General features: G+C 44.2%; 2 protein-coding genes across 3 annotated transcripts; one reads left to right on the top strand and one right to left on the bottom strand.

The window, feature by feature from the left end:
* The first annotated feature begins 2,118 nt into the window (after positions 1-2,118).
* LOC104416151 (VQ motif-containing protein 9) lies at positions 2,119-4,331 on the top strand. Of its 2 annotated transcripts, none has more exons than XM_010027593.3 (2): positions 2,119-3,474; positions 4,012-4,331. In XM_010027593.3, exon 1 carries the CDS (start codon positions 2,499-2,501, stop codon positions 3,465-3,467), a length of 969 nt encoding a protein of 322 aa, XP_010025895.2. In that variant the 5' UTR covers positions 2,119-2,498; the 3' UTR covers positions 3,468-3,474; positions 4,012-4,331. The 2 variants fall into 2 exon arrangements, with proteins under 2 accessions (XP_010025895.2, XP_010025887.2); XM_010027585.3 differs by having other exon boundaries at positions 2,119-3,490.
* A 1,696-nt stretch (positions 4,332-6,027) lies between these two features.
* LOC104416141 (14-3-3-like protein) lies at positions 6,028-8,384 on the bottom strand. Its single transcript, XM_010027577.3, has 4 exons — positions 7,780-8,384; positions 6,929-7,051; positions 6,553-6,669; positions 6,028-6,435 (listed from the first exon to the last, which is right to left on the bottom strand). The coding sequence occupies exons 1-4, from the start codon at positions 8,278-8,280 to the stop codon at positions 6,385-6,387; spliced, it is 792 nt and encodes a 263-aa protein (XP_010025879.1). The 5' UTR covers positions 8,281-8,384; the 3' UTR covers positions 6,028-6,384.
* Positions 8,385-11,044: the final 2,660 nt, after the last annotated feature.

Raw genomic sequence — 11,044 nt, 5'->3', positions numbered from 1 at the left:
AGTTCTAGTCGTTCTACGTTGTCTTTTCTCTCCTTTCTTGCCCCAAATTGTTGAACACTCAACCATCGAAGAACTTTAATTGAGATTATTGAGATCTTGCTCAAAATTGTTCAATCGTTACGTAAATCAAGCAATTTCTCTCAAGCCGACTCACACTTTCGTCAAATCGGCTGCCCCATTCATCTAGACACATTCATACATTAGAATCCCACATTCACCTATCCAAATTGCAAACCCGATTCACCCACACCCATTCGTGACTCAATTCAACCTCAAGATTCTACAGCAAACACAACAAAGTGTGTAGTCCCAATTTGCTTGTGTAAGGTATGCTTCCGTTTGGACACTCCCACTTTGCAATGCATTTTGTTTCAGCTCTTACATACACAAGTAGAGCCCGAGATCTATAGTTTTGTTTGTGTGAAAATCAATCACGAATGAGGTTGCTTTAATAAATTGAGCTTGTGTTATTCCGAATTGTGATACTTTGAACTGAAGAATATCACATATAGGATCATTATTTGAGTAATATCGAAGCTGTTTGATAAAATGCCTAAGTGATGTCAGAAGGCATGTCTGTTAGAGAAAGCAATTTCAAGAGCAGTATCATTCAATGTTAAACTTCACATGATCATATTAGTGTCATTTCTGGTGTTCACGTTTTCCATTCATGCTTCATCCAAGAGCTATCACATCAAAATTAGAACTTGGCCTGTAGAAGTCTATCGTGCTTGATTCAATTAATTATATAGAAACAATCTGTCATAGCTTGTGAATCGCTAGGAATAGAATCGACCAATCAAGTTGTTGTTTATGGATTCATTTTTGTTGCGCATTATCATTGTTTTGTTACGTTTTTGCTTTTGTATTCTATATGGCCACTAAGTTGAGTGTGAATAGATACATGGCAAATTATTGGAATAGGATGTCCTTCTTAGTATACAGCAATAACATGAATGATCTGGTTGAGACTAGGAATGATGAAGAGGATCAAATGGTTTACTTGATCCATCATGTTTGTTCCTACTGGAAGCATACATGTGATAGCATCTATTAATTTATTCATGTTCAATGTTACATTAAATATTTTTGTACAATATTGGGACTAAATTGAACATGTATAAAAAGTCCAAAGCCCACATTAAACAAATTAAAAATTCATAAATGATATTCAATATTGGGTTGAAGTGTTATATCAAAACATTTTCATGTAGAACATATACCAAAAGTCCAAAGCCTACATTTTAAAAATTCAGGATTGATATTGCACATTTGGCTAAAGCATTATATCAAACATTTTCATACAGAACATATATCAAAGGTCCAAATACCACATTAAATAAATTAAAATTTAAGGGACTATATTACATATTTGGTTAAAGTTCAAAAACTATATTGCATATTGGATTAAAGTTCAAGAACTATTTATATCATTTATTCCTTTTGTAAATAGCACTAGAACAATAGGTGATGTTGCAATTGGAAATGAAATCACAAAAGCGATGATGCAAATTGCAAAAGAAGCGTGTGGAAGGTAATTTTTGAATTTCCCTCCACAATGTTCTTCTCACGTTCTCTTCATTTCCCAACTCATTCCTAGAAAAGTATGAATGCCCTCCCATATTCAATGGATTAACCTACCAAAAAATGCCATAATGCAAAACTGATACGCGCAAGAAGCACCACATGAAGCAATTCCCATCGCAAAAAGTATTTCGAGTAACCAAAGCAAATCCGAAGGCCCCTTTTGGTATCCAAGAATTTTCCAGATTTCCTTTCTATTTGCGATTGCATTTGCCGAGCATTTTTCAGCCGAAAATGGAGAAACCATTTCGTGACGTTCGAAGGAGCAAATGGGCCTACTTCGGAAACGACCAAAAGAGAAACCGATGGCCATGGTGTCCGTTGAGACTTCGAGGGTGAAAAAGATCAGAAAGTGTTTAATGCCTTTGACTGGTCAAACGTTCACTAATCATCGTGGGTGCATCCGTGGGGCCAGGCTGCCGTGAACAGCCATTTTCCCCAGAAGAGAACAAAGCATTTTTTAACGTTGGTGTTAAACGTAAAATCGTCACAAGATCAACGTTGTCCTTCTTCGTTGTCCTTGGCTTCTCTTCTCTTCTCTTCCCTTCCGTATGGATAAAAGACGGGTTCCTTCTTTTCCCTTCCAAGATGGTGATTGCAGTCTTTCATCCAGAAACCCTCCTTCCGTAGATAAAGGCCATTCAACCCTACCCCTTTATTCCCGAGCTTTTGAATGTTATTTTGTCATCATTGCTGCTGTCATCGTCTTCGTGCTCATCTCCCTTTGACTGTCATCTCTGTCATCTGCCACATCTCGAGGATATCTACGAATATGAAAAAGGAAGCCATGACTTGAACTTCCCCCTCAGCGTCACGGGGAGAGAGAGATAGAGGGTGTCATCCTTTTCTTGTTTTCATCTTCTTTTGAATGACATATCTGATCACTGAGATCTAGAGAGAGAGATCCACGAAAGATGGACAAAAGCTGCCACTCGTCCAGTGACTCCACCACCAGTAGCAGCTCCTCCGCAATCACCACCACTGCCCCCACGAACATAAGCGACGGTTATCTGAAGCACCTCAACAAACTGTCCCACAAGATCTCCAAACCCACCGCCAAAAGGTCCTCCTTTGACCACAGCCTCGACCACCCTCCTCCTCCGCCGCCGCAGCAGCCGCAGCCGCCGGTGTACAACATCAGCAAGAGCGAGTTCCGGGAGGTCGTCCAGAAGCTCACCGGCTCCCCCGCCCACGACAGGCTCTCCTCGCCGCCGCCTATCCAGCATCCGAAGCCCCCGAGCTCCCGCCTCCAGAGAATCCGCCCTCCGCCCCTGGCCCACCTCGGCAGCCGCCCGCCACCGCCGCTTCTCAACGGCGTTGTCCCAGAGAAGTTGCCTGCAGTGAACCCGGACACCCGTATTGCCGCCGCTGCCGTAGGCGCAAATCCTGGGGCGGATGGTGGGTTCAATCCGATGGCACGGTTGGTATCGCCGCCGTCGCCACTGCCACCGTTTCCATCTGTCAACTTGCCTGCTGAATCGCCGGTCTCCGCCTATATGCGGAGCCTCCAGAGGTCGGCGTTGGCCGCCGGCTCGCAACCTGACCAGTTCTCTGGATTCTTGCCTTTATCACCACTTGTTTCGCCATGGTGGAGCAGCTTAGCTCCGCCACCGTCTCAGCCGCAGCCGCAGCCGCAGCCGCCACCACAGCAGATTGTGTCAGCACAGCAGGGTATCCTACCTCCTCCGTCCATGTCGCCTCAGCAGCCGCTGTTTCAGCTTCCGTCGTCACCCCTGCCTTTCGGGTGCTTAAACTCGCCGCGGTCGCCGCACCCCCTACTTTCGCCAGGCCTGCTGTTTTCGCCTATGTCGGGACAATTGGGGTGTCCTCAGTTCCCGCTCTCGCCAGCGCCGGTGCAGAGCCCCAAACACAGAGGGCTTTGATTGAGAGGTATATTTTTTTGCTGGTAAGTTTTAAGGACAAAAGAGGATTTCTTTCTTGGTGTAGTTTTGGTGTTTCTGGTTCTTGATCATTTTTTGAGGATACAAAGGTGGTTCAGATCAGTGGTGGGGGAGTGCAAAGTCTTTCACTGTCCAGTCAATATGTAAATGAATGCCAAAAGACAATTTGGTCTGGCTAAATATCATTACACAGATATGTTCTTTGTAGTTGTCAGATTTGTCCTTGTTAATGATCAATTATTCTTCTAAGGATTGAACTCACTCGTGCTTGACTATGTTCGGTCTGATTTGCACCTTTGCCTCTTGCGCTACGACAGCACGGGGTGGGATATGAAGGGCTCTATTAACTAGATGTGACAATACATCGTGGACTTCCAGATATTATTAGGTTTCAGGAAGGCTGAGTTGTTGCTGTCTATGGAGGATTATGGACTTTAGTTCATGTTAGCCTTTCTAATGTTGCAACTGCTCTTATATGCTTGCATGCACTTGGACATTATTCTAATAAGGCGCATTTGAAGGGCAGGTCCTTCAGAATGTTGCAGAACCGTAAGGAAATTAGCGAAATGCAAAGCCTCAGGAACTCAGTGTTTATATCCATCTGCGTATTGTGCTCTTGGTCTAAATTGCCGCCACAAATTCACGTAAAACCATTTATGCTATGAAGCTCCTGGCTTTGCCAGCACCCAACAATGCAGTGCTCAATCGCAGGCGCCAGTTCAGTGTAATGTCTCTTGTCATAAAACTCGAATCTCTTTGCATCATCTCAATTCCTTGAACTTCAAGTATGAAATTATATCTTCTTTGCTGAGTGTTGTTCTGTAATGAAAGTGTTCTTTCACCTTTCTTGGTTCCTGTCAACGTCTTCTTAGGTCTACCTTACCCTTTGAACCGGCTCTACCAACCCCCAAAATTTACTTTTCTCCATTGTGAGTTAAGCCCGCTTTCAAACTAATAACAATTAATACGTAAGAAAAGCTGTTGATTGGGTGTGTTTAGGACCAAGTATATCACACAGCCAGTGATCTTGGTCGGGAGACAAACGGACCTTGAGCCCTGCTACAGCTGAGGTCACTCCACTTGCCGACCTGGTCTAGACAAGAATTTGCCGGGAATGCAAGATCGGTTTTACAGGAACTTATTCGCATGATGATGCGGCAATACTAAATGGCCACTCAAGAAGTGAGATCTTTGTAAACATCCTCTGCAGATTTTGCTGTAACTTGACTTTCTCTGATTAATCTTTAATACCAAGGCCACCATCATGGTTGCTTGAGCAATGCAGTCTTGTCCAATTGAATGCTTGTACAAATTCGATTGTTTAACATCTTGTTAAGATCGCATAAAGTAGGTAAAGATCATGAGAGTTCACCAACTTTACCTGTCGTTGGTTTTCAACGCATGAACAAGAGTCAGAGACGGATACACGCACAGCATGAAACCTTAGAAACCGTGAGGTTTACGCTAACCCCTTTGTCAACAATAAGCCAAGTTTGGCTGAAAGCGTAGCTGAAGTTAAAGATAAGAGTTACGGCCAGGAAGGCACCTCATGACTTGCGAGAAGCTTCGAAATAGTTAGAAAGCTAGATAACCCAATATTAGATATTTTATAGATTGTCCATGGGATAAGAGATAAAGCTTTTGATCGATAAATTCAGCCTTTCCCTAATTTTTTATGTTGTAAGCTTTATGAGAAATGTCTTTGGTGGGTCTTCACTATGTCTATTCTCTATGCTTCAAGCCAAATGACGCTAGGGAAAGATTTATGCTGGCTCTTTTCCGGTAATCGATCTTCTGAGCATATGCAGCTTGACTCGGACATAGAGTGGAGACTTGATTTTCTGTGACACCACGGACGTTATGCATCGATTTTTGTACGTCTCATGCCATCAGCGGATTTGGGAGAGAACATCAAAAGTCCTAAATTGGATTCATCGATTCTAGAGTCTGCACGCATTTGGCGACATCAAAAGTCCTAAATTGGATTCATCGACTCTCGAGTCAGCATGCACTTGGCGAATATCGACGTTCAACCAATGACCCTCTTAGCTCCAGAAACATATAAACACGAGTCTTCAATTTTAGCGACTAGGCGTTTCCTCGATTCTCTTTGGAAGTCATTGCACAGCTTTCTTACCGAACGATAAGATCATCCGTCGACTGAAATCTCGATAAATTGTTCACTGATCATATTGGAATTACCAATTCTTTGACTCTAAACACTCCTCTACTCATACGTTATCAAAGCAGTAACGATTTCCTAAATCCTAACTACGTACCAGTCCATCTCCTAAAACCATTCATCACGACATCATTTCACCAGGGATGGCAGGCAAGAAATCATCCGAGACAATAGATAATTGAGCCCTTGATGTCATATCTCGAGATCGAGGAAGGGGCAGCACGGCCTCCTCTCCCGAGCGCAGGTAAATATCTACAGCAAAATGCTGGGAACCAAAGCAATCAAACTTCACGCATTAATTCATTTGTCTGGTCGTAAAATCAAACGATTATCCCCTGGTGTCAACCTTCACAGAACATCTATTGCCAAATACCCTTCTAACACAACTGAAAATAACAACCAGAACAGATAAATCAGTCAAGCCCATCGGCTGAGACAGCATAGGCCATCATGAAAGTAGGCAACAATCTGCATAGACATGGAGGCCTTTTATCGTGTTCAATTGAGATATTGAAGCATTAAGAATCCAAGAGAAATAAGAGTGATTTGGAAATACATAAGACTTCGATAAGACAAGCAACACCAGAATTCTGTTATAGAGACAACGAGCCTAAAACCCAGAATTGCACATGAATCAGTAGCCAGCAATCTTCCCCAGTTAAAAAACAGATAAGAGGGTAGCTTCTATACGGATATTGATGAGCAGCTGAGACATCACTATTGCTCATCAGCCTTGGCTGTTTCTTTGATCTCATCCACTCCATCATCCTGAGAAATAAACAGAGATTGTCATATACAAACAGTTGAACCATTGAAAAAAGCTGTGCATATCTAATATCCCACGTGTAAATTGTATCACATTCATCAAAGGTCATAGATGAGCACCTGCATGTCGGATGTCCACAAGGTCAGGTTATCTCTGAGAAGCTGCATGATCAAAGTGCTGTCCTTGTAGGATTCCTCACCAAGAGTGTCCAACTCAGCAATTGCTTCATCAAAGGCCTGCAAAAGAGAGAGGATTTATGCATAAACAAAAGGGACATCATACATGAATTGGAACCGTTCCTTTAGGCTAGGCTTGAGCAGAATTAAAGCATCGTAATATCTGGTTTAACTCCATCACTCCATCTTTGTAATTTACATAGGTTTTGGAGATAAGAAACTTCACTACAGAGCACAGGGGTTTAAAAAATAAAATGAATCAGCACTTAAAAGACTGAAGACAGTGCAAAGAATACAAACATAGATTGCAATTTCTTACTTGTTTAGCGAGACCACAAGCACGGTCGGGGGAGTTGAGAATCTCATAGTAGAAAACAGAGAAGTTCAAAGCCAGCCCAAGCCGAATTGGGTGAGTAGGAGCCAGTTCAGAGTTGGCAATATCCTGCAAACAAGCCATAGCGTTAGGCCAAGCATGACATGAAAGATAACCGGCAACAGATCCTATGATGGGTAGCAAATTGGGTCAGGGATTGTTTGAACTTGAGAAGTTTGTAAGTTAGTTCATATCGTGAGCAGGCCAACTGGCATTCATTTTGCTAATTATGCAACCTGTGATTCGTATAAACAGGTAACTGCACTCTCTCTGTGAGAAACTGCAGTTGGCTTTCTCTATATTTCCATGTCCATCGAATGAAATGTGCGCAACTATTAAAAACAGAACAAAACAGGGGGAATAATCATTCCTTGCTTTATCTCACAGAAGAACGAACGCAATGCCCTCCTTCCGAATTAGATGCATAGGCACCAGTTCCATCAAAGGTAGTTAGAAGAATCAGAATCAGGATCTAAAAAAGACAACCGCGAAGCAAAACCGATATCTCGCACAAAATACAGAGACAGCGGAAAGTTCCAATAGCTATAATTCGAAGCAGCAACCCACATTTTTCCCAACAACAAATCATCACGCAGAAGGCAAGACGCAATCAATTGAACATCGCACGTAATTTGCACCCCACACAAGCCAATCAGGTCCAAGCGCCTCACGCCAACCAGATCCAGAATAGCACATTCAAATCTGAGCCCCGAGTTTTCGACAAAATCAAAAAAACAAAAAATAAAAATGAATCATCATCGACAGCGCGAAGGAATGCCCAAGGGAAGGGGACAAACCTGAGCGGCTTTGTAGGCGGTGAGGGTGCTCTCGGCGGCTTCCTTGCGCTCGGTGCCGGTCTTGAACTCGGCCAAGTAGCGGTGGTAATCCCCCTTCATCTTGAGGTAGAAGACCTTGGAGTCGCCGACGGAGGCGGCGGGGATGAGGCGGGTGTCGAGGAGGCCGAGGATGCCGTCGCAGATCTTGGAGAGCTCGGCCTCGATCTTGGCGCGGTAGTCGCGGATCGCGGCCACGTGGTCCTCGTTGCCGCGGCTCTCCTCCTTCTGCTCGATGGAGGAGATGATGCGCCAGGAGGCGCGGCGGGCCCCGATCACGTTCTTGTAGGCGACCGACAGGAGGTTGCGCTCCTCGACGGTGAGCTCCTCGGCGTCGGCGGCGGCGGCCGACACCTTCTCCATGAACTCCACCATCTCCTCGTAGCGCTCCGCCTGCTCGGCCAGCTTCGCCATGTACACGTACTCCTCGCGCGGCGAGGACGGCGGCGGTGCGGCGGCGGCCATCGGAGAGGGTTGTCGAGGGAGGTCGGATTCGAAAATCGCGTCGGGTTTAGAGAGAGAGAGAGAGAGAGAGTGAGGGAGGAAGGGAGGGAGAGAGAGATGGAGGGGGAGAGTTAAAGGAAGGGAGTGGGGGCGATAATTACGTGGTGGAGAGAGAGAGGACGGAAGGAGAGCCGTCGGATTCGGGGCCGGGGGCTTGGGTGGGGAGGAGTGGGACGGAAGGAGAGCCGTCGGATCTTGGGGGGAGTTTGTTTTGTTCGGCAGGTGGGGAGGCGGTGCTGAGCTGGCCAGCACGGGGAAGATGAAACAGAAAAAAGGAAGAGAGAGAGAGAGAGAGAGAAGGGGGAGGGGGACGTGTTGCCGTTGGTTTGTTTTGACTTTGAAAATTCGAAAGGTTTTTTTTCTTTTTTCGGGCTTTTTCCTTTTTTTTTTTTTTTTCGAGGGCATTTTTGGGATTTCAAGATTGGACCATTTTTTTTGCAATTTTTTTTTTTTTTTAACGAACGTGAATAATGGACGGGGCGCTCGCTTGGGTTTCAGTGGGGCCCAACAGAGGGGACCCCACAGGCGACACCGTATTAATCGCTGGTTCTTTTTTGGGGTCAAAAGGTCTTAAATTTCGCTACGAGGGGAAATAGCACGGGCGGTGCCTGATGTTTGGTCCGATTTGTAACGTCGACTTTGAATATTTAATTTATCAAAATATGATCATTGAAGTCTGGTTCGACATTTAAATTCTTGATGCAGTTCCTAAACTTTGATCTAATCTTCAATGTGAGCTCTTAACTTTTAAATATTTTCATGTATTTTAAAAATTACATTGAATATTTATTAATAATACATAAATCATATTAAACAAATTCAAAAATTTAGGAATTTGCAAATTAAAAGTTCATGAACAATATAGATCATTTATGCTATTATTACTTTGCTAAATATATATATCCTTCATGTTTACATTACAACAGTTTTGTTAAAGTGATTAAATTTTTTGCGATTCATTGTTGCTCATGCTTGAAAAAGAACTTTGATGTGTCCATAAATAGGGGTGCGTCCTGTCACCTCCACTTAACGGTCGAAGAAACAAGAGAAGATATAAATGACGGTCGAAGTGTGTCGAAATTGAAGAGTCAGTGACGACGCAACGAGGAACAACAATAACTCGAGCGTGGCAGAGGGAGAGAAATGGATAATGGATATCCTTACTCGAGGGAGGGACAAGGTGAAAAAGGGGGAGAAACGGAATGTCAATTATGGAATATGCTAATCTCAATTTGAATTTTCTTCTTTGTACCGTAGTTTACGTGGATGCACATTGGAGTTACCGCTCACGCGTCACTACTGGAGCGAAGGACATCACAATCCCCAAGACGGTTTTAATCAAATTGAAAACTTAAAAAAAAAAAGAATTAGAGAACCTAATTCCGAGCGCTGGAAGGAACATAAAAAGGCAAAATTTAAGTTGACTACAAAGCAAAGATGGGCAAGCACGCTTTGGAGCTTTTGATGGTGGGCAAAATTTATTCCTTAGGAACAAAGAGGCGCACGCTGCCGGGTCCCAAAAGTCAAGAGGTTTTCATCAATTATCAAATGCAATATTAAAAGATGGAGAAGAAATGATGACCCACCGAACGAACCGAACCCCTTTTGCTAGCCACTTTATTCGTACTTATCCGACACATCGGTTTGTACTCACCAGTTAGAACTCATCGATACCATCGTTCGTAAAAACCTACGATGTTGAATCATAGCATTGGCATGAACTTTGTGAGAACCAACGATCTGCGATGCGCGGGAGGTCTTGCCGATGCGCTAATTCTTCCGGCATGAGGGATGCGCGGCACGGGCTAGGTCGAGGCCGGAAGGGGAGGAGATCGAGAGACGGGGGGTGGTTGGAGAGGCCGAGAGGAGTCGAGGTAGCCGCCGGCGAGGCCGAGGAGGATCTTGGAAGGCCTGTGTTCTCTCTCTCTCTCTCTCGTCCTCGTTTCTAGCTCTTTCGTGGCTGTATTTGTTTGGTCTATGTTCTGTCATGGGGGGGGAGGCGATGTTCTTGATGGTTTGGGCTCTTTTTTTATGAAATAAACGTTTTGATTTGACATAAAATCTGGCAACAGCATTCGTTGGAAAGCTAAAAAAAAGTCGCCCTTTCCCTTTCGGATTGTGAAAAAAGAGAACTCAGCAAATTGAGGATGGTCGAAAGGGTGCGAAGGAAATTTGATCATGGAACGTAACGCGCACTTGCCAGAAATGATTGGGGGCGTCTCCACTTTTTGGTAGCGGTCCTTCGTGCGTTTGACCGAAAAGTGTCTTGTTGATTATTGACCGCTCTTCTTTAATGGGGGGGAACATGTTCATGTCACGTACCGGCCAGGGAAAGAAGATTTATATATAAATATTCAACACGTCGCCTTCTTCTGCCGTGGATTATACGTCGATACACCTCGACAGATGACCAATACATGACACAGGGCAGAGCAGCTTCTTTTGAATTTGAGGGCTAGGGCTGATGATCAGGAGTCCAAAAGCCATGACAAAGTAGAAGACCTCGGCTTCGCGCGACGCGAGCAACGATGGAGGCGCTATTGGCACATATGAGATTTTAAATCATGCGCGAAACTCATTGGAATCATCTATCGGGATGCTGTCGAATGCAAATGCATCCAGTAACATCCTTTGAAATCCTTTGTTCGTCTCTCGCTCTAGTATAGGCAACTCTATGCACATCAAACAACAGAAATCTCGAGTGGTAACTGTCATGATTAGAAAT

This window comes from Eucalyptus grandis, chromosome 11, assembly GCF_016545825.1.
Source record: "Eucalyptus grandis isolate ANBG69807.140 chromosome 11, ASM1654582v1, whole genome shotgun sequence".
Classification (NCBI taxonomy): Eukaryota; Viridiplantae; Streptophyta; class Magnoliopsida; order Myrtales; family Myrtaceae; genus Eucalyptus; species Eucalyptus grandis.
The sequence above is the reverse complement of the archived record's forward strand: the minus strand, read 5'-3'. Positions and strand labels throughout refer to the sequence as shown.

Coding starts and splice junctions, on each gene's coding strand:
- LOC104416151 (XM_010027593.3), top strand. CDS start 2,499: ATGGACAAAAGCTGCCACTCGTCCAGTGACTCCACCACCAGTAGCAGC.
- LOC104416141 (XM_010027577.3), bottom strand. CDS start 8,280: ATGGCCGCCGCCGCACCGCCGCCGTCCTCGCCGCGCGAGGAGTACGTG. Junction 7,052..7,779: donor CCGCCTACAAAGCCGCTCAG/GTTTGTCCCCTT, acceptor GCTTGTTTGCAG/GATATTGCCAACTCTGAACT. Junction 6,670..6,928: donor CTTGTGGTCTCGCTAAACAA/GTAAGAAATTGC, acceptor TCTCTTTTGCAG/GCCTTTGATGAAGCAATTGC.